Source organism: Nothoprocta perdicaria, unplaced genomic scaffold (genome assembly GCF_003342845.1).
Source record: "Nothoprocta perdicaria isolate Ctin4 unplaced genomic scaffold, notPer1 scaffold_12, whole genome shotgun sequence".
Taxonomy (NCBI): Eukaryota; Metazoa; Chordata; class Aves; order Tinamiformes; family Tinamidae; genus Nothoprocta; species Nothoprocta perdicaria.
Genome location: NW_020454316.1, coordinates 6,857,542 through 6,880,439, shown reverse-complemented (window position 1 = coordinate 6,880,439; position 22,898 = coordinate 6,857,542). Strand labels below are relative to the sequence as shown.

At 36.6% G+C, this 22,898-nt stretch overlaps 1 protein-coding gene across 2 annotated transcripts; it reads left to right on the top strand.

Annotated features, from left to right (window-relative positions):
- Positions 1-441: 441 nt before the first annotated feature.
- On the top strand, positions 442-21,579 carry VWA3A (von Willebrand factor A domain containing 3A). 2 transcript variants are annotated; one of them, XM_026054088.1, is made up of 34 exons: positions 442-498; positions 714-801; positions 1,034-1,154; positions 1,243-1,367; positions 1,448-1,522; positions 2,479-2,533; positions 2,926-3,024; positions 3,544-3,650; positions 3,933-4,058; positions 4,533-4,641; positions 5,755-5,820; positions 6,236-6,361; positions 6,752-6,887; positions 7,008-7,111; positions 7,283-7,363; positions 7,792-7,886; positions 8,174-8,293; positions 9,138-9,212; positions 9,908-10,052; positions 11,021-11,219; positions 11,545-11,615; positions 12,409-12,567; positions 13,886-13,976; positions 14,290-14,400; positions 14,814-14,911; positions 15,068-15,220; positions 15,942-16,050; positions 16,521-16,665; positions 17,124-17,268; positions 17,983-18,134; positions 18,371-18,497; positions 18,849-18,946; positions 19,477-19,540; positions 21,434-21,579. In XM_026054088.1, the coding sequence occupies exons 2-34, from the start codon at positions 737-739 to the stop codon at positions 21,548-21,550; spliced, it is 3,669 nt and encodes a 1,222-aa protein (XP_025909873.1). In that variant the 5' UTR covers positions 442-498; positions 714-736; the 3' UTR covers positions 21,551-21,579. The 2 variants fall into 2 exon arrangements, 1 of the variants encoding a protein (XP_025909873.1); XR_003251672.1 differs by lacking the exons at positions 442-498; positions 714-801; positions 1,034-1,154; ... (28 more) ...; positions 19,477-19,540; positions 21,434-21,579 and adding an exon at positions 19,217-19,395 and having other exon boundaries at positions 18,884-18,946.
- The last annotated feature ends 1,319 nt before the right edge of the window (positions 21,580-22,898 follow it).

Here is a 22,898-nt window from a genome sequence, read left to right as displayed (position 1 = left end):
AATACAGACTGTATAAAATGAACATAATTTTCTTCACTTGTATTTTTGTTATTGAGCAAGTTTATCAAAATAAATTGTCTACGAAAGCACCTGGTCCCAGCTGCGCTGTCTGGAACCCCCCGCCCACACACRCACACGCACCCCGCCCGCCCCCCGGAGCGCTCTGCGCACGCGCCACTCCGCCCCGCGCGCGGGCGGCGCCCCTCCCGCCCCGTCTCCCGCGGCAACGCGGCCGCGCGGAGCGCTGAGGCGGCGGCTGGCGCCTCCCGCCGCGCCCGAGCCCCTCTCCACGGCCAGGGGTGGCGGCGACGGCGCCCGGCAGAGCGAGGAAAACGGCGTGAAAATCGGCCCTGCTGCGCGTGCCCGGCGGGGCTCCCGGCCGYGCCTCGGCGCCTCTCTGCTGACTGYGCAGGGGCTCCCGGTTCCGCGGAGAAGGAACCGAAGAAAACCCTTCAGTGGCTTTTAGAGAGCGGCTCTGAGTACTGTCGGTGCTGACTGGTAATTGTAACTTTTCCTGGCACCTCTTTCTGTGTTTATTTTGCCTTTATCGCGTGTGAATTGTAATTATCGTATAAGCTGCTGTCGGTACTAATACTGTTGAAAACATGCGATATGCCTGATTTTGTTCTTTTTTTTTAAAATTTTTTTAAACTTCTCATTTAATATGATACCTTTTCATTCCTTTTTTATTTATTTATTTATTTATTTTTAAGAAGGCTAAGTCTCTGTTCCTGCAATGGATACATGCCTGGGGAAAATGGCAGAGCTGCTGGACAATGATCAGTTTTTGGAAAAAGTGGGGTAAGGTACTATTAGAAAAGTCTTACTGGGAGTTTATAAGTAAATATGGAATAAATAATTGTAGGCTGTATAAACTGCGCGCTGTTTGCTCTGAGGTGTTTCTAGTGCATCAGATGGAGCGTGTCAGCAAACGTCAAAATGTGATCCTGTGTGCAAACTTTTATAAAAACTTTGTGTYAATGCAGGGATGTTACTGGGTGCATAATCATGCCATAAAACTCTTGTCCTGTAGGGTGAGCACCAAGTCCTGTGTGCCGGGTGCCCGCCCGCCGTGGCAGGGCAGTGCAGTGGCGGAGCTGGACGTGGATAACGGCCTCGTGGTGACGCACATCAACCAGGCRCACGATCTGCTGGTAGGGCAGCTCTCCTGCGAAGCACGGAGCAAAGCCTCTTCCCAAGCAGCTTCTCACACTGCGTTTGCATTTCTCATTTGGTCTCTAGAGAGTTCATATGATGAAAAATCAGTCTAAAAAAGTGCAAACCACAGAAGAGTGGCTCAGAAACTACAGTTTAGAATCCTTGCAGTTAACACTAGAGCATCTAGTGAATGAAGGCAATGTTATTTTGTAAGTACAATGCTGCCTTTTCTTTACAATCAGTCCTCATTTGCGTGCATCTCTGATGCTAACTATGCATAATGTTCTAGGGACTCGAGAAATGCTGCTGAAGAGATAGCGTTAACAGAAGAGACGATTACTGATTTTGAGTCCAGACTTTCTGAGTAAGCATGTGTCTTGTTTAGGATATTGAATTGTCACTGTTTCTATGCTCCCTTCTTTTTTTTACRTACTCACTGGTATATACTTTTTTGATAATAATCTGGTGTCTGTAGGAATTTCGGACTATCTCAGTATTAATTCCTGTCTCCTGAGTTTTAGGGTAGGTAATAATTACATACCACCACTTTTTTTTTCATGAAGATAATTATAAACTAGGCTTCAACTGAAGCAAAAGGTCATGGCAGCTACTGAATGGTTGGATTTCCCAGGTARTATAATACATCTGTGGACAATAACATTGCTTGTGACTTGGATTAGGATTAGTTTTGACCTATCAATCCAATTGTGAAAGGCAGCATTGCATGGTTTTCTGTTCAGTGTATGAAATACTGATGGGAGAAGGAAGGGAAAACCCTGTTTGGACGCTGAAGTTTTCTAAGTGAATTTTAAATGTATGAAATCAAAGACACTTGTATTGAGAAAGAAATATCATGAATAGATTCAATATGCTGTACAATAATCACAACATTCTGCAAGTCTTCCCAATACTTCTATAAGCCTATTCCAAGCTCACTGCGTTAGTCTTGAAGATCTAGGTTGTTCAGAAAATCCATCTCCAGTCCTTGCTGCTTGTGCCATCTAAATGAACTTCTCTAAATGTAATTTAAAAAAAAAAAAGAAGTTGCTTTTGTATTTTGAATGGGCAAAAAGTTTTTTCTTCCATTTGGAAGGCTTTTTTTCCAGGCAATTACTTATCTATCTCTTAAACAGCTTTAGGAGAAGTATTTATTTGTCAGCCGTGCAGCCACCRGTTCTATGAGAACGCTGAAAACAGTTTTTTTAAAAGGTGACWGGGCATCTGTGAGGAAAAGGGCATAACGAAGATGAGTGTTTGAATGTGATATTGATGCACAGTGCAAGAATGCCTTAGCTAAATGTGTGCTATGCCTTTTGTCAGAGTGATTGAACTTTATCAGCAACGAATTCAGTGGCTGTTGGAGGACAGCAAAAAGGTAACGTCAACTTTGCAGTGTGTTTTTTAGAGGGGGACTGTATATGGTATTGAAGAATAAACTAACCTTTGAATACTACTAGTACAAAGTGGCTTCCAGAAGGCACAGGTAAAAGATGCTGTAAATGTTTGTTCCTTTTCTAGAATAACAAACTTGCCTCACTTTGGGAAGAAAGAGTTTCTGATAAGGGCAGCCTGGGAGCCAGTTCTTGTTCTTGTGCGTTTTTGCTCTATTTCTTTGTTTGTTTTTTACTTTGTCACTGACTCTTCTTTGCACTAAAAATCTCAAAATGAAAATAAATGTGGTATTTGAATCCAAAATGGTATCATACAGAATAAACTACCATTTTTAACCTTCAAATAAGTTTAGTATTTACAATTACTTTTTTTAAGGTGTTTGGCCTTATAAAAGGAAGTAAAGTTGGTCTTATGGTTGATGTATCTGGTATGAATTCCAAACCAAGGCTGCTGGATTTTCAGAATGATCTTTTGGTAAGTAATAATGAATCTGACTCTGGCTACTATAACATTAATAAAGCCTTGTAACTACAAGCAAGTAACTAAATGGGGAAAAAAAAATCTGCTTAAATTCATATATAAAACAGCAGAAGTTTTAGTTCTTGTGGAGACGTACACTTCAAATTGCTTTAAATGGATCTGTCTAGACCCAAACAAACTCCTGTTGATACCATGTATCTCCTCTAGATTGGTGTGCTCTGTTTTGTATGTACATCAACTGAAAAGTTGATACCAGTGTAACAAGTGTACTTCCTGCCTGCAGCTGCTCATCAAGAGCTGTCTGCATTAGCACTTGKTTTTTTTTAGGTTTTATCTCAATGCTCCTTACTAATTATTTGAATCTGTATGTCATTTCTTATTTCTCCCACTGCTGGGGTAGCTGGAAACTCTGCTGTCAACTCCTTTTGGCAAATTGTGTTTTTATTCTTTGCATAATAACTCTACTGGTAAAAGCATGGATACTAATGCATTAACACAGTTTTTATTTATTAGTGCTTAATAGATGAGCAGCTGTGTCATAAGAAGCAATTGTACTGTCTTTCCTTCGGTACTGAAATTTCATCGCTGTGGGAGAGTCCAAAAAACATCGATGTTCATGTGTAAGTTAGCTATTCTATGGCATAAAGGCATTTCAAACGAGTTCCATTTAATTAGAGCAATTTCTTGTTTATAATAAATAAAATTGTTAGTCGTGTACCTGTAGTGATTTGTAAAAGGAGAGGAAAAAAGATCACAATGAATTTTAAGTGCCATTAGTTATTTCAGGTGACTTGTTCTTGCATTAGATAGTTTAGCAAGTCCCATGGTTTGCAGTAGTCTCTATGATCTGTTTTACTCAGGATGTGAGGGTAAGGTGTATGTGTTTCTTTTTGTTCCTCTAGGCTTCATGAAGCAAGGCAGTGGGTACAACAGCTGGAGCCTGGTGGGGGCTGTAATTTGCTGAAAGCCCTAAAACATGTTCTTGCGGTGAAAGAACTGGATTCCTTGGTTCTTGTTGTAGGAAGCTGGTAGGTCCATTGTTTACATTAAGAACCAACTTTAACTTCAATACGGAATTGATACAAGAATCTGCACTCAATACAGAGATAAATGGAAAATTCTAAAGCTAGGTTTTATATCTTTAAGTTGGTATCACTGAATTTCTTTAGTTCTACAGTTCTGTTCTGCTAATCTGAAAAAAAAAAGTTATCACCGAAGAAAAAGATCACAGTAAGGATTCTGGCTGTTACATTTATTCATATAATTTATTTTAAATGTGCAAGTAAGGGAAGGGTGTAAGCTTGGCAAGATTGGTAGTTAAGGTGATTGACATTAAATTTCACTTCACTTACTGAATATAGCATTCAGTTAAAAGATTCCAAGTTCTGTCTAGGTCTGCTTTTGATCTGCAATTAAAAGATTATAGTGAGTGCAAGTGAGATTTTACTGCTTTTCTCTCCCTGGCAGAAGTTTTAGAATTTTTTTTCTTTCTTTTTCATCAGCCCTGATCAGTCATTGGAAATATTGGTTGATTATGTTCAGCAGTGTATGTTGGGGAGCAGACTGCTGATTCATGCTGTTAYACATGATTGTAGCAACCCTGCCTCTCTTGTAAGTAATTGTGTTAATACACATTTCCTAAAGAATCCTGTCATATATTCCTTATACAGTGTCTTTCTGCAGTGTCTTTCTCAAACATTTGCAGAGATGCTAGACAATTCCTTAATGAGTTCCTGAGATGTACTTTAAGAGCAGATTTGCTCAAGTGAAAGAACTTGTTTGGAGAATCTCAGTTTCATCAACATAGTTGGTACCAAAGCCAAAAGTGGCAACTAAATATGGTTGTATTGCTCCATTCCCAAGCGGTGCTCCCTGACCAGGCAGCTTAGAAATAGCAGTTGCCTCCAGATAATGGTCCTGTGTGTTCAGAGCGCGCTGCTGTGATTAAGAGCACTTTTGCAAGTGAAAGCAGGAAGGCAGAGGGCTTCAGGTAGTCAGGACCATAGGAGGAATGGGAAGCAAAATGGATCACAYAAGAGAGGCAGGTACTTGGGGATGATGCAGTCTCTAGGATAGGAATRTCCTTGTGTGGAATAGCACCTGTGCAAACACAGCAACCCTGCTCAAWTTGCGCTGCAATGGTTGATCAAGASCCATGGCTTCTATGTTAGTGGTGCCTGCAAGTTAGAAGGAAGAGGAGGGAAGAAAGATAAACAGTTACGCTTGATTTGTTTCTGCACAGAAACATTTTCTCTGTTGATTGCTGATTTAAGCACATCCCAAAGGCATGATATTGACTACAGTGGTAGGAAGGATATGGTTGAAATTCTGATTTAGGGAGGAAAGGAGGTGTATGTGTGTTACAACCATTGCAGTAGTGGGGAGAAGGGTTGTGGTGGTAGATGGCAAAAGAGGAGGAAATGAGAGGTGAAAGAAGGAACCAAGCAATTATGGAGGTACTTGTGGRCAGAGGAAGGATAGCCTAATATTAGACATGCCTGTGATCCGACCAGCACAAGCTGGCCTTGAGAGGTAAAGCAGTTGGCATATAAACACAAAGTGAAATAACTCATCCCTTATTGCCTATTTTAAAATTTCTTTACTGAGTTAGTTTTTGCCCCATATTAAGATAAAACTAGTAAGAAAGTATCTTACAATGATTTTGCCATTCTTGAGAATTCCCCCCATCCAAGTAACTGTAACTCTTTGGATTCATTTATGTAGGCAGTTCTAAAGAACCTTGCAGAAGTTGTAAGAGGCCGTTACCATTGCTACTCTTCAAAGGGAGAGGTAGGTAAAGTTGAGGAAGGAAAGGTTTGTTTGTTTGTTTGTTTGTTTTTTTCCTTTTGAAGTTCTTCAGTCTTAGAAAGTCTTAGAAAGTAAACTGCTTAAAATGCCTTCCTAAAAGTGTAAGAAATTTTGAAAAAAAAATTTTTTTTTTTTGACTTAGAGCTAGTGCATAGCATGAAGGCAGTGACAGGCTTGACATTGTAGAGCAATTCAAAAATTTATTTTCTGTAAAATAACAACTTCTGTATACAGTGGATTAGATGCACCCACACTTGATCCCACTGTGCCAGGTGGTCTTGTATACATGAGTGCACATCCAAACAGAAAAGCCTGGATTGGTTGATAGAAGGAAAGGAAACTTAGAATAGAAGGAAACTTCTATTTTTTTTTTCCACCCTTGTTTTTGTATGTACAGAATTTTCATAGTAGTGATGTTGATCTGCTGCTTCAGGAATACCAGAAGGCTAAAGACTTGATAAACAACATCAGACAGATTTTTCGGAGAAGAGTCAGTGGTTCACTTATTGGCAGAAGAGTGGATGTAAGTATTGCGTTTGCTATTTTCATATGTACTTTGAAGTATCATGATCTTCATGATCGTTGTTTGAAAATATTTATATAATTACTTAAGTATTTTGATAAATAAAATTTTGATTTAAAAAAATGACTTCGGTTGCTAGCTATTGGCATCTCTTACAAGAGTACACTAAGGCCAAAAGCCTGCAGAGGAGACATTTTGCCAGATGTTTCTCTGAAGTGCAGCAACTTTTGCAAACCAGCAAAAATACAATGGAAGAAAAAGTGTTACTGTAGTCATAATGAAACTTCCCCAAATTTTTAGCCTGTTTCAGCGTCTAGGTTGGAAGATTCTTTATTTGGAAGAAATAAATTATGCTGTTGTTTGGGGAATCCTTCTTAAAATCTATTTTAGGTTTCCACAAAACATACAAGTACAACACCTTCCAACTTACCAAAGCCTCCACAGCATGAAGGGCAATTAGTTTTTCGAACATCAAGCTTCCCAGCCAAAACCTCAAGAGACTGGTTAAAGACAAATGGATTGAAAGGTAACAAAGCAAAAAAAAAAAAAAAAAAAAACCCAACTTGTATGAAGTATATAATTTATATCCTCACTAAAATGAGGATAAACCTTGTGTTTTCTATAATTTCTTTGTTCCTTCCTATAGCTAAGAAGCTAAACATTTATCAGGTTTTGGCTCCTAATGCTTTCTCTCCCGTGGAAGAATTTGTACCTATTCTTAAAAAAACAGTAGCCTCAACTGTACATGAGGTAAGGGATGGGGACCTTTTGCATCYTTTTCCTGTTTTGTTCTACTGCATTTTTCTGATCAGAATTGTTACTCTGTAATATAGTGACATCCTGCAGCATTAATTTAATGTCATGCTCATGTAAATTATATAGGCTTCTGTAAACACCTAACTGCACTATTTATCCTTCTAGAAAGCTATGCTGCAGTTTGAATGGCATGATGGAACAGTGAAAAATATCCATGTTGATGCACCAGTATTATACAACTATCAAGTGAGTTGTCTGTGGTTTTCTTGGTCTCATCAGGGCTATATTACCCTGTTCTCCGGCTTGCAGGTGAATTGCAGACCTGGCTAGAATGGGAGGTGTTAGCATTTTTTGGTATTTACCATGGTCAGTGTAAGCATCTATTAACCTTAAAATGGTTTGTGCATAAGGAGAATGTTTATATTGTACAGAATATTGAGGTTTTGCACAAGCAAGGGGAAGAAGAAAAGGAGAGTTTAGACTTTCAGACACCGTGTGTGTTGGGGGAGTATCATTGTATGTTCTCCTCATGGATTTTACTCTTTTATGCTTTTATTTTATTCTCAGTTATTTGTTTCATTTCTGTGCTGCTACATTACTTCTAGATTAAGCATTTTGTAATAAAAAGACTTGCCTGAATAACTTACAGATTTTCTTCTATATTTTATCTGCAGAAACTCCTTGGTAAAATGGTAAGAATCTATGAGAAACAAATTGACTGGCTATCTACTGCTAGCAGAAGAATATGGGGAAGCGTTTGTGAGAGGAGGTATTGTGTTTTGACCACCCTTTTTGTGTGTGTAGGCAAAAAGGACTTATATTGGCTGTTGACCCTTAAATGGCACTGCATGTGCCAGTACTCTGATTATCACATATCTTAGTAAAGCTGATGTTTTCCTTTACTGAGCTAACATTTTGTAGTTTTTATCTGTGTATTCAGTGTTCATACATTTTTATTTATGGTTAGAAGATATTTTCTTAGTGGGTTAAAGAATACAGGGAACATAATATGGAATTAAATAAGATTTTTTGACAAATAACACATTTCTTATGTAGGGTGGTTATACTTGTTGATATATCTGTGACAAGTTCTACATGCATCATCCATATTCAACATTATTTGAGACTCTTGCTTGAGGAACAAATGTCAAATAAGGATTACTTCAATATTATAGCGTAAGCAGACATTTAAGATTATCTTTTAAAATAATTGTAATGTGATGCAAGATGTATGATAATAGATTATAGTTGCTAATAAGTACATTGTAGACTTTTAAAAGTATTTTATGGTAAAATATTTGCAAGAATAGTGCTGATGTATCCTTATTGGATAGGAGTATTGATACAGAGGTCAAGTTAGCAATTAAAATCATTGTTTTGTTTGAGGCTCACTGAAATTGGATGCATCATACAATACRAAGAGAACTTAGTATGTATTGTTCATGACAGTATCAATTCACAAGTCAGCATTTTTTTCTGTAAGAGAATTTTGGAGACCTCACGTGTATCATTACTGCAAATACCCTTTAAAGTTTACAGTAATTCTAGTAGTTTTACTAATGTATACAAGTACCATAGTACTGTTCAGCTGCCAAGCAGCTGCTGAGTGTCAGGCTTCTGAATGGCAAGTAGTAGTGAGAGGCAGCAGCTCATAGACTGCTTGTCTCACAGGAGRGTCACAGCTCTGGGTCACATCTCAGAGCTGGGACTTTGTATGTTTGGTTGCTTGTTYTGGGTGGAGGGGAGGACAATCTTTCCTAGCTTGTGCTGAGCTTTACCAGCCCACTTATCATCTAGTCCAGGAAAGAAAAATGTATTTAGGCCCACTGCCTTGAAGAGTTGTCCGTCCTAAGAAGTGGATAGATGTGAATAATTAAATGGTTTTTAATAAAAACTAGCATAAGATAATTTACATCTATAATACCCCCCWTTTTTTTTTTCTTTTTTTACTGAATTGATTCCATTTGCTTGTGTGTAAAACATGATCTGGAAAGCAATTGCTCTTATCTTTCTGTAAAAGCTTTGGGAATGACTTTGTGCCTTGGCAGCCAGAACCAGTTCCTTCCCAGCCTGAAAACTTACAAAATGCCTGGAGGTAGGATCAAATAACTTAAGAGTTTTTAATTAAACACATGTACTTTCCATAGAACAAATATTACAGTATATTAAGTTTTATAAGTGTTGTGAGCAATTCAGAAATTTGAAACATTGGCTATATTACAAAAATAGGTTACTATGAGCTAATTATTCATGATGGTTTGTTGTGAAAACAGCATCATAAGAGTTAATATATGTAGTGACATTGCATTTCCAGTGTTCAATCTATGGGTACAGAAGTGTCTATGTAAGAAGCACACTGATTACATGAAAAATTCCCCAAAAGTTCAAATTGAAGAGAGGTCCAAAAGCCAAGCTGTTTATTTTCCACACACGCTGGTTCCCAATTCCAAGTTTTTGCCTGYATATTATACTCTCTGTATATATCTCCTGTAATTTTACTTTTTTCCACAGTAAAGCTATGAATTCTATTACAGTTATTCTGCATAAAATGCAGAGATAATTTGTCTCAGTTCTCTGTCTCTTATCTTGAAAACTAGTCTGCCATGGTCACAGAACACAATAACCAAATTTTATCATATAACCTGGTTTTGCTGGCTGTTATTGTTAAAATTTTCAGACTCCAATGCAGTCTTACTTAGGAATTTTAGTTCTYTTTTTTGTTTTAAGCTGAAAAATATGTCATTGCTTCATTCTTTGATCTGTGTTTATTTGTAAAACTTGTCCTTGAAGGTGGGTGTTGAGCTTGCAGTGTAAAGGGAGTAGAAATTTCATGTCTGCTCTCAGGAGAGCTGTGGAAGTAGACTTCAAAGACAAAGATAAACACAAATCGCAAGGAATATATCTGCTTACTACTGGGATACCTGATCAGGAAACAGTGAGTATCATGACAGATTTTGTAACTGTTAGTAAATTTCTAACACATTTTTCTCTCTTTTTTTTTTCCTTGAAGCCAGTCACTGTAGTTTATTTGCAGAGGATTTCTCCTTCACATATCTAAACCAACATAAATCTTTCTGTTTATATGTTGTAGATAGTAATTATTAATAATAATAGGTATTATGATTAAATAAAATTAATCATACATCATTCTGGAGGTATTTTGGGGATTCTTCTCTCTTTGGGGATTCTTCTCCACTCCAGCTTTGATTGTTATAACACTGGCAAATTCCTGAGCGTGAAGAAGCCAACTCTAATCTTTCATATTATGATATCCTTCCCTTTTAATCAATGASAGCAAAGCTGCAAGTAATTTTACACTGGGACTTCATAATACAGTACGTAGAGAAAGCTGCCTTTCTGAATAACAATAATCCATAGTAGGTGTGCTCTGTGTCTGCCTAGCCATGTGCACTGCCTAGAATTTGCAGATGTGTGGTATTTCTTCTGGAGCAGCTGTGACTGTACAGCAGGGTCTCTCTCCCACTACCGAASTTCTCAAAACTGTGGACAAAACTAAGAAACCGTTAAAAGCTCATGTCAATAATAAGCATGTGCCAGAAATCAGATGAGTGGTTCCATTCTGACTTCTTTACTTCAGTGCACATCTACGCTYAGGTCCACAAGTCAAGTCTTTGCTGTCTGTATTGACCCACATCTCGCATCTTGGCTGCAGCAACACTATTGCCTTTGTCGCTACTAATGGCAGCAGCAGTAGCTTTTTTGTATGTGCATGATTAGAAAATGCATTCAGTTCCTCAGGCTGTGCTCTTGTACTGCACTGCTCAGGCTGGGAGTGTTCATACCACAGCTAAGGAATCAGTTAAGTAGATAGGAACTGCCCTGAGGTAGGGGGTCACTACTCTGTGTGTGTGTGTTTTTATTTGTTTGTTTTTTGCCTTGCAGCACACAGTCAGTGCCTATGTGGCTGAGGCTTGCAGTGGTTGTGATCTGCAGCTCCATGTCTGTCTGTTCAGTGTAACAGCGCATGTTGACTCCCGTAGCGTTATTCCAGCTCGCTATGCTAATCCAACTGAAACTGCCATCGCTTTTAAAGAAATTGTGCAGGCAGCCAATGGAAGATTTCATTGGTTTGGAGAAGCAGGTATGTGAAAAGTAAAGTTGACAGATAATACTTTTTCATTAAATAACATTCTTTATTACTTAATTATTCTTTATTCTCCAAAACAAGTACTTTATTTTTTAGGATGTGACAGTGCGGTACTGAMACTGAGATATAAACAGAGGTCCTAGCCTGATCAAGACTTGCAGTTACATGGCAGATTGAAATGTTTTATTATAATGCACCTTTAATGCAGGAATTTGAATTTAATCGAAATAGATTTTTTCTTCTCTTTACTTTTTGGAATGCTCTAAAAGTTGTACACATAAGGCATTTGTCCACTGATAAGCATATATTTGACTACCAGGTATTGTTGAAAGTGATGATATCAACATTATTATGTCTGAAATGGAAAAAGCAATCAGCTACTCCCACAAGGTATGTATGTTATGGTTTTCTTCAAGGGAAGAAATATCAGCAGTGTTTATGTACCTGACAGTGCAGAATATGGGACAAAATGAAAATCCTTATGAAACAGGTAGCAAGGACCAAAAATGTGCGCAAATTTACTAAACTTTGATTAGAAGGAAATTATATAGTAGTGTTGCTGTGGTTGATACTAGACTGTCAGTGATTCCATATCAAATATTAGAAGATGAGTTAAAGTGATTCTTCTTGTTTGCARTCACATGATTGTTCAAGTATGAATAATTGTTCCTTTATCCTATATAAATCACAGWGGAGATAGACAGTGTTGTTGCAGAGTGCTACCTGATCAAGTACCTGAGGAAGTATAGGCAGCCTTGCAATGTGATAGTTSATTCCTACAAAAATATAATTAGAAAGATGTGTACAGTGAGATTTCTCTYCAGAGATCTGGGCCAGTTGTGGCATGCTATCTTGAGCAACAAGAGTTTTTTGATAAGAAAAATTGTAGGCAGGAAGGAATATTCAGTGGGACTTTTTTTGCTGTTTTATAATATCATTAGGTTGCACATACTGGGTTGCCTGGCCTTTTAGAACATCTACTTGGAGCAGGGAGGGTTTCCGTCCTGTGCATTTGAGCAAGCATAGCACGAGGAAGCTTTTTGCTTCAAAAGTGTTAAGTTTTACTAGACTGATTAATTTAGTATTAATTGCATGCATAATTAAAAAAATCTCCGTCTTTGAAATGTTTTTTGCTTAAATTGCCTGTGTATGAATTATTAAACAATTGGAATTTTCCTTTCAGTGTGCACTCCTAGTGAAATCCTTAAAGCAACATTCAGGAACTCAGTCTGTTAATCCATTTATAGCTGAAAGAGATGCAAAGATGCTTGTGAAGAAAGAGAAAAAACGGCCACAGAAATTGCCATCTCCAAAACCCACAGCTCTGAGTCTGGCTAGAATGGTTTGAAATCCTTCAACGTCCCATATTTAAAATGCTGTCGATTTTTTATCAGTGATCTTAGCTGAGTGTCAGATTAATATTTCCTTTTCAAGACAAGTGCTCAGACTGAAAATTTGAAGGAAAAAAAATGTTACTGTGGTACTACTCTGAATTTATGTTTTAATTTGCATTCAAAATGCTACATAAGCAGAAAAAGAATATTTTAATCTTAGTAAATGATTTAAATACAATGGAAATAAATTATAGTGTCAAAAATGATTAAATAATCCCTCCTTTGACCTTTAAAATTAGTGTTTAACAAAGACAAAGGCAGAGCAGAAAACTGTTTACCAAATTACCTTTATCTTGCAAAACATTCTAGTGAATATTGAATTGTATGGTATCCTGTTCATTTACATATATGGCAGTTGAAGCTGAGTAGCACTGACCTAGGATTAGAATTTGAGATTTGTCACCTTCTTATGCTTATTTTCAGTCACACTACTTCTTTGAAGGCTTTATGGTTTTCTAACATTTTCCATGTTAATTTTGACTACATATGCATGTTTTGAGTGGGTGTGCAAATCCGTAATGCAATTACAACTAGTGCCAGTGCTTATCACCTAATGTTTCAGAGGATATAATTAACTTTTGATATGAAAGCCTAAGGTCTCATCTTTGAGATGGGAATAGTATTGTCCAGTGTATGTGAGTTCGTGTTGGAAAGGCGTTTGTAGCTGAGCTCAACAGGTCTTCTGTGTTACTTTATCAAAACCAACATATACTTAACACCMTCTCACTGATGCAGGAAAAGAATAATCACTCATAGATATAAATATATATCATAGGTATATAAGAATTAAACTTGTAGAAAGCAGGTTAGTCTATACATGTCTGGTATTTCTTTCATGTGGTATTTACAACTGAGCTGTATAATAAATTAGAAAATTAAGTATCAATTATTTGAATAACCTGAGTCTCAGCAAAGGTCTGATCCTACTGGGTTTCCAGTACTCTATAAAACTTGGAATAAAATACTGTGTACTGTATTCTGTAAAATAGTGCCATTAGTATATTAGTGGTAAAAAATGATCTAAACTTGTCTGCCTCTGAAGATGTTAGTCTTCAGTTTTTTGGCRACCATTGAAATTGGAAGATAATTGAAACAGAGCAATTAATTAATGTAGCAAGAAACCACATTAAAAAGTCTCTACTGCAGTCTGCTGTGTCAAAAGCAGAGAGTGAATCAAGATGTAGAGAATAATGAAGGATAGTTCCTGTTTTGAGTAAGTTACACAGTTATGRTCTAACTGAATTACTTAATTTCCTGTTCTTATAGGTTATTAAAGACACCCATGGTGAAGAGAAGAATGCTGATGTAAGAGCATTGAAGTGGCGTCCTACTAGTGCCAAAGCAGAAATTCCACCAGGTCTCTATGGATTAGGGGATTTTTGGTTTTCTTTTGTTTGCTTTTTATTAAGAAAGTATTATGTTAGAGGAGAGACATGTAATTTAAAGTATTAGAAATGTTAATTAAATGTTATTTAAAATTGAGCATGGATATCTGCTATTATTGAAAACAGATTGTTCATGTGTAAGCAGTATTTTAAAATTGTGATTACTTTTTGCATGTGAGGTGCAGTGTGTTTTGTAAATAGGTTCTTTGAGTAAATTCTGTTTATTCTAAATTAAGACAATTCTTTTTCTTTCTTTCTTTCTTTCTTTTTTTTTTTTTTTTGTAGCACAAACAGTAAAAGAATGGTCTCAGATTGGGAGTAAAAGAAAACATAAATCAAAGAAAAAGCCAGAGTTCTCTATGTCAGTATTCTATACTGATAAAGGAAGAAATGTGGGTATGTGTTTATCAAGATGTGGTAGTAAACATACCAACCTTTTATAGTAAAAATATTTGGATATTAATGCACAATAAACATTGGACTTTAAAATGTGAATAGAAATGAGTTTAGAATATCAAATAGTGCCTCTGTGTGTGTTTTGAGATCTTCTGCAGAAGATGCTATAAGAAAGAAAAAGTTGTCATTGTGGAATAGAAGATTAGAGAAAATGTGATTGGGAATCTTGAGTAAAATGAGTTTTAAAAATAAGTGACTTAAATTGTTTGAAGGCATCTTTTGATGCACCCTTGTCAAATGCAAAACTGTAAAAGGCTGGTGGCCTTCTTACCAACAGGAAAGCTCTCGTATGCAACTTCAAAATGGCTGTGATTTTGACCCAAGGCTCCCATGTTAYTTTGTGTTCTTACTAGGTGCAGTATACCAAAAATATCCAGAGAGGACAAGCATGAGGAAGTCAGTTCCTTCTGTTACATTACCAAAAAAAGAAGAAATCTGTTCAAGCGAACAGGTATTTAGTTCCTTAATAATAAACTGTCATTTTAGAAAAATCTTAATATGAATTAATATGAACATTGTAATGTATTTTGATTCTTCTGTACATTACTTAGTAACCAGGTGTAATTTTTACTAATTCAACTAATGCTCCATTTGCTTGTCTTACAAGTGGCTGGCCAAGTACAGTATTAAGAAGCTTAAACTGGAATTGCCCAGGCTAATGTTTGGTCCACACTGTACTCACCAAAAGGAAATTGTGGAGTCTCTGCGTAAGAAAGTATCAGCAAAATATTGCACCATCTTCCCAAGTGCAGAAATCAATGTAAGCTTTTGCAAGTATTATGTATGTACATCAGTTAAATAGCTTTGTGTTTAAGACAATGCACATTGATCACGGATTGTGCCTTGCTTGTGCGATGCTCATCATAACATTTCCTGCTGTTCTCTCTAAATGACCCTGCCAAGAAAGCTAGAAAGGTGGATTTATTTGTTTATATTCAGTATGAGAAATATTTATTATATTTTTATKACATTATGTTTATTATATTTATTATATTTGAAGTACAAACTGCATGAGATCTTTAGATTGTATGGAGTCTCCTCTATTCRTGCAGTCTGAAAAACATTTTAAAACAGAAACTTTATTTAATTCTTTAGAAATCACRTGTGAGTGGAAACTAGGAAATTGTTGGATCTTCATTATTGTCGTTTGTGGAACGAGAGAAGCATAGCAAGTTAGGTCTAGGATATTACTGATCTAGTGCATATGTAAAACTACCACAAATAATGCAAACAGATGCCCGTGTCCAGTCAAATTATATCATTTTGTTGCCATGAACAATTGATTGAGGTCAGAATAGGTTCTCCCAATTTGAGTAAACCAACTATTTAATAGCAATGGAGTTATAAGAGTGTCCTTGCAGGATTTCAGATATTTAAAGATTAAAAAGAAAGTCCCCTATTTCTAATGCAGATAATGCATATAGAGCAGCTGAGCTCACATTTTGTGAAATAAAATTCTTGTATAAATTGGATCTTTACAGGGGGTTGTGAAACATCTGCAGTTTCAGCCTAAAGAACTGGAAAGCTACATTGAACAAATAGAGAAGGTGCTGCAGCGCTATGTACAAAGAATACAGTGGCTTCTCTCAGGTATTGCATCAGTTTTTCTATAAAGTGTAGTTTAAAAATGTCTTATTTGCTCTTTCTACTAGAATTAATCTGGACAGTCTAATGTGAGGTTCAAGCAACGAGCTATTGTGTTTGTTTATTCTTGTAGCTGCAGAATTGTTGCAAAATTCCTTTTCTTGTTCACTTTTTGTTGCTTAAGCTTAAGCTTTGTTGCTTAAGCTTAAGCTTTGTTGCTTAAGCTTCCACTTAAGCTTAGTGGAAGTTGCTGCAATTGGCTGATAATTAATGTTTGGTAGTACTGGGCTTGAAATGCCAAAACACTTGTCTGTTGTCAGCCTTTGAACTATCTGATTCCTCTTTCAGATTAAAATTATACAGTTATACAGAAATATACCCAGAATAACTAAATATTTTAAAGTATACTCAAAAAAGAGGTATATTCAGTAAAACCTATGAAATGACACTTAATTAGTCTTAATGTTGTGGTCTAGGAAGCCGAAGATTGTTTGGTACCATTCTGGAAGCAAACGTCTGTGTTTTGATTGATACATCTGGTTCCATGGAGCCTTATTTACCACATGTCACAAAAGAACTTACCTCCCTCATCTGGGAACAACTGAGAAGAAAAGAACTCAGGCACGTATAAACTGCTGATAAAGACTGAAACATATATACTACTATTTTATATAATATTCTGTAGTAATTTTTGATAAAGCAATACTGAAGGACAGTACAAGTAACTACTGTATGGTAGTGTTATAATATGCAAATKATATGAACTGCTATATTTGTTGTTCTTCGTAATCAACTTCTGATTCTCTGCTCTGTAATTTTGGGCCCCAGTTCCCATTTGTGATGCTGTTTATCCTGTTGGGATCATCATTCTTTGACATTTTTCTGGTGACTCAGAATGAGATATGCTTWCTGACATTTCTGAAGCTAAAAACTCTATTTTAGTCATAATTCAATGATAAGCTTTTAGGTGATTTTTTTTTAATTGTTTTTTTCTTTATCTTTTATTTTAAATCTTCTTCATCCAAGATGATGGATAATACTGGTAGGGGTTAAATGTTGTGGGCCATCTTTCTYGCCAGGTTTAACCTGTTGAGCTTTGCAGAAAATCTGGAGAGTTGGAGAGAGTATCTTGTGGAGGCAACTGATGAAGCATGTCATGATGCTGTACAGTGGGCGTCCAGATTACAAGCTTATGGTAATACATGCATCCTTAGCGCTCTGCAGGTTAGTAAGCTACATATTATATTGTGGTGAAGAAGAAATGATAATAAATAGAGGTAATAAAACATTATTTTTATTTGGTCAAAATGCATAACACTTTCCACCCCCAAAACCTTGAACAGATGTGGAATCAAGTCTCTGTTCCTGTCCCCAAAGCTCATAAATACTAGACTTCATTGCTTGTATTGAATTTAAGAAAAATGTGAAATGTCAGTAGTGGCATTAGCTTCCACGTATTTAGAGTGGACTRGAGAAAGAAAATAGCCAGTTCTTCAAAATGATTGTTATAGCRAACTTTGATAATATAAAAAGGTCGAGCCCTAATGCCTGACTTTCAGTCATTAAACATCTATAACTCTCAGCATACAAACCATAGTTTAAAATTAATCTCCTGTCAGCAGTTGTCTGAAACCAGACCAGTGGACCCACTCACCTCCAGCTTATTTCAGTGAGTCACTTTTACATGATACCTCTCTCATAGATTTATTGCATTAATGCTACAAACAATCCATTTGTTTAGTTTTAAGAAATTACATCTTTGCTAAGCAGTAACCAAGATCTTCATACCTTGTAAAAAGGAAAAGATAACACTAACTTGGTTTATGATGGGGTAAATACACAACTATCTTGTATTACTCGAATACTATTTTCATTCTTAAGTATAAGTTCTTATGTAAAATGTCTTAAAGATTTAAGATTATTTTTCTCCTTTTTCAGAAGGCTTTCAGCTTTCAAGATATAGAGGCAGTATATGTATTGACTGATGGAAAACCAGACACCAGTTGCAGTTTCATTTTAAAAGAAATTGAAAAAATGAGAAAAAGACAAGATATTAAGGTCCACACCATTTCCTTTAGCTGTACAGACAGGTATATGTTATTTAAAAAAAAAAAAAAAACAAAAAACTAGTTTACTTACTGTCAAAGAGATTTACATTGTCATGCCCATGGGCTCAACTCAATGCATGCCAGGACTGAGTTCATGACTTGCATGTCACTTGGTTAACTGGTCAGTGATTGATCACTTCTGTTAAGCGAGTCAGCTCATAAAGGGGACCGGTTGTTGCTGCTGTTAGAATAAGAGTCTTCTACTTTATTGCCAACAGAAAAGCTAATGACTTTCTGAAGAAGCTTGCTTCCCAAACAGGAGGGCGCTACCATTGCTGTTGTGGAGATGTGGATGGACAGTTAGCAGCACACAGAATGCTGACAGAAGGATTTGATGATGATGATGTATGTTGAATGGTTCTTTGGTTTGGTTTTGTTTATTTTCCACATAGTTCATTAGGTTCCCTTTAAAAAAAAAAAATGATTAGAAAATAAATGCAAGACTTAGATACTTCACACGGAAACGAAGCAGGTAAATCTGTGTATTTGATTTGGGTTCTCTGCAAAGAGAGGCAATGTTGAACTTTAATATTCAAAGTAGAGTTATTTTGCATTCTTATTGTAAACAATATTCCCACCAGTATGTAGGAACAGTGAGATTTAGAGCCTTTGCTCACCTTAATTAAATTATTAGAAATTGAAAASAAAACAAAAAACACAAGTGCAGAATGACATATATTTTAATTCTGTTTTCAGGATCCAGTTTTCCCTTTTTTTGAAGGAGATGATTTAAAGAAACTGACACAAGAAGTAACAAAAGCCAGAATTTTTTTAAAGCAGGCAAGATCTTTGAAGTGAGTATTTTATAAAGCATCTTTCAATGCTTTTTTTTATTTTTCCTTTGACACTAGTAGTCCCTTGATTTCTCACTCTTGTTTCAAATGGAAACTATATGGATTTCTCTCCCTGCTGAGTTCTGTCATCTGCAAATCATTCTCTCCCTATATAAAGTGTAAAAACTGTCATTAATATCATGCAGTGTCCTTTTTAGTACCTCATTACTTTGACCTCTTATGAAATACTGATTATTTTTATTTTCTAAAGTATATGTGGTCTCCTTGTAGCATACCTCAGCCTAACTTCTCTAATCAAACTGTTCTCTGATGAAATTGGCCTCTGCATGGAATAATGTTGGACACTTCTGTTCTCAAGCAGTCCTAACTCAATCCATCTGCTTTTCCAGTTATCATCTATCTTCCTTTCTCATTGACTCTAGCTACCTGTTTTCTGTTATACAAAGATGTGGCTAAGCAGAGAGGTGCATAGATACTATGTGTCTTTATGAAAAGAGCTGTAACTTTTTTTTTCTTTTTGGTTTTAATAGGTTATTGATAGAAAAATGGAATGTAAACCAAAAGGACAATTCTGTCTTTAAAAAAAATGCTCAGGTAAATAGATCACTGTAAATAGATTATACTTTATGTAGAGTGTATATATGTCAATGTATAGCGTATATGTCAATATAAAAGTAATGTATCATAAGCTTTGTGTAAATAACTTTTAATTTCCAGTAAAGACCTTCTCCAGTGTTGAAAATGTGATAAATGAAGTGTTAGTTTGATGTAGAACTAATATAGACAAAGAACAATTCAAAAAGTGTTTGGTTTTGGACTAGATGCATGTTTGTTGTAAAGACTGCAATAATTGCTACATGGGATATGTGATTTACTAATTTAAATGAATAGAACTGCTTGGGAAAAGACCCTATTAAGAGTAAAGATGAGATCTGCAAATGCACAACTGTATAAGACAGCTGGAGAGGCAACAGGACAAACAAAACATCTCAGAGAGCCAAACTGCTGCTTTTTTTTTTCTTCTTCTTTTTTTTAAGGGGAAAAATGGGTATGCAGATAGCTGCAGAGGCCTCCTGTAGTTTGTATTTTGGTTTACAAATATTGTCCAGTCAAAGAGAAGAAAAATGACTTGTCAGACTCATTCATTAAAGAATAGCTGCTTTATGGAGAACAGACTCTGGTAGTTGGTCATGTATGTGCAGAATTCAGCGTATAGGGGCTGATTGCTGAAGAGGGAGACTTTGGAAATGGGTGTTTAACCATCCTATAAGAGCGAGAAAGCTGTTATAGGCATGTAGATACAGAGGTTAGTGTTCCGTATCTATCTCAGACTTCCATCTTTCCAAGGTCAACTACTTGTAAAACATAGGAAGACATTCTTYTTAATGGACTTGAAAAAGTGAATGACATTGTAACACAGTTAAGCAGATAGTCAGGAAAATTGCTAGTTACTTAATTTATATTGTTCCTTTCAGTGTCATTTTTATCAAGTGTGATACTGAGCCCATGTGGTTCGTACATTTTGATTTGTGTTTAAAAGACTATTCATGTGCTTGACTTGTAGGATTAAATTTTAGACCAACAAAGGGTGCTGAAGAGGTTTGGAGTGGTATGACTAAACAGCTGCTTTTCACTATGTACTTAAAGCTTCCAGCTTCAAGAGGAAAGAGTAGAAGAAATACTCTTTGTCTCTGAGCTTTTCTGGCAAGAAGAGAGGTTGCAGATGATAAGTACCGCTGACTTATTCCACATGCAGGGTTTGCAGATCTCAAAAATCAAACCCTAACCTCTCCAAAGTTTAAGCTCAAGTAGAGCATAGCTTATCAATATAGGTAATGCAAATTACAGAAAATTAATTTCTAATGTAAGCAGTAGCTGCACAGGGTCTCAGCTCTTGTTTCTCTTGAGACTAGGAAAAAATATTATGCTGCATCACACTAAGAATTGCTTTGGTTAGTTGGCAGTATATCTAAGATGTCTTTCTGGCAGTTGACTTGAGATTTGATTGCTAGTGCTTCTTATCCCTAACAAGAGATACTAGGTACTAGAAAGAGAAATCTTTATGCTACCTTTGAATTAAAAAAAAATTTTTTATGAAAATTTTTCAAGAGAGAGGAGCAAGAAAAAACAATTTCTTGGTTGGGTTTGTATAAGCAAGCACTGGTAGTTTCCACAGAAATTCAAATAAACTCTTCCATAATGGCTTCCTGTGCTGTGAAGACAGCCCTGCATCTCGTAGGCACGTTCCTGGTGTAGGTCTGAAGTAGGTGTTAGTTCACGAGTCTGCTAGTTGCTGGTGGTATAAGCTGGCAGTTCTCTTATTTGAGGAAAATGCAACAGAAGAGAAAAATGCAGCTAGGATTTGTGTGAGCGGAGAAGTCTAAAGCAGGGAGGTGTTAGGGCATTAGGCATTTCACCCCTCTGATTTTGCTTCCTTCGTAAGCGCTCTCAGACTGTGCCGCCTCCCTTGTCTGTGCTTGTCCACAGCCGCGTGACCTTGCCGGTTGGTCTGCTTGCAGGATATCCTCCTTCTTAAGTATGGTTTCTATCTCCTGCCTGTTTCCTTCCTGGAAAATCTTGTCCTACCTGCTCCCATCAATCTGAGGAATACTTAGTCAGAGAAACATTTTAAGKTGGTGGATCATTAATGACTGCCTGATTGAGTGCTCTGTTAATGCTTTTTGTATGTTGATGTCATGTATGTCATTTGCTCTTCCAGTTTGCACTTCCTGGAGTGCAATTCACTGTATTTAAGACCTAATAAAAAAGAGTTTTATAATTAACAAAGACTACCAGCTTGTTTGTAAGTTATGACATTACTGTGACTCACTGAATATTTTAATTTGCATGCAATGGATTAAAGGCAAATGGCAAAACCAGTTACCACCTTCAAGAATGTGACCTACCACCTATCAGAAGATTGCTGGTTTTGCAGCAGGTTTGGGTAACCTCAGTGTGAAGCAGCTCATGTAGAGACGTAATTTACAGCTTCCGATTGCTGTGCTAAAGTAAACTGGTACAGAGGCCAGAAAAGAAAACACTCTTGACTCATGTGTGGAGCAAGGGTGATGGGCAGATGGAGTCTCAAATCTCCCTGYTTAGCACTACAACTGGGAGAAATGGTCAGGAAGTTTAGGCTGCAGGGTCAGCACTTGGAGTAAATTCATCTTCCTCTCTTCTTCCATCCATCCTAAGATGCCTCTCATGCCCTTTTAATTCCTTCACTGTTTTTATGGGCATGAAGCAGTGATGATCTGTACTTCTCTCTTCCAGTGCAACAACAGGTAAAAACTAAGAACCCTTACATTTGGAAGGAATCATATTACAATTTCTCTTTGGTAATATGTATTTTTTCAAACCTGCAAACCTTTTTTTTATTATTATTTGTTTTTTGAAGCAGTTTTCATTCACTAAAAGTTAATTCAGCATTTTTTTTTGTTAAGGATGCTTTTCTGTATCTTCCTTTTTAATATTGTGTGCTGCCCCCTTTTCTAACAAGACCTTAAAGGGAATACTGCTACAGAAGTTGCCTTATTGGTATCTAGTTTCTTCTCCTTTCTCCCTGACCCAACAGTACAGTCTTATAGTTACTGCTTTTAACCTGTAAATTGCCCTGTGTAGCCTGCAAAGCAATTGAACTGCAAAGTAAATGATAAAAACTTATTTTGAAAAGCATTTCATATGGCATGTTCCAAGGCAATAGTTTATAGTATTTGTGAGTAGTGGTTTCCTTCCATATCTCCAAGAGGAGATATTAAAATACAGAGAATCGTAGCATGCAATAAATACCCAATGATGCAGGCAAAAAATGGATGTTCATGTATGTTATTAAAGACTAGATGTAAGAAGAATCTGATCTCTCAGYTTTGCGAATGGCTGGCTGAAGAATGTAGAAGAAAGGTCTGGTTTTGAGGCTTCTGTAGCTGTGTACCACTTGTCTAACTTAGTAAGG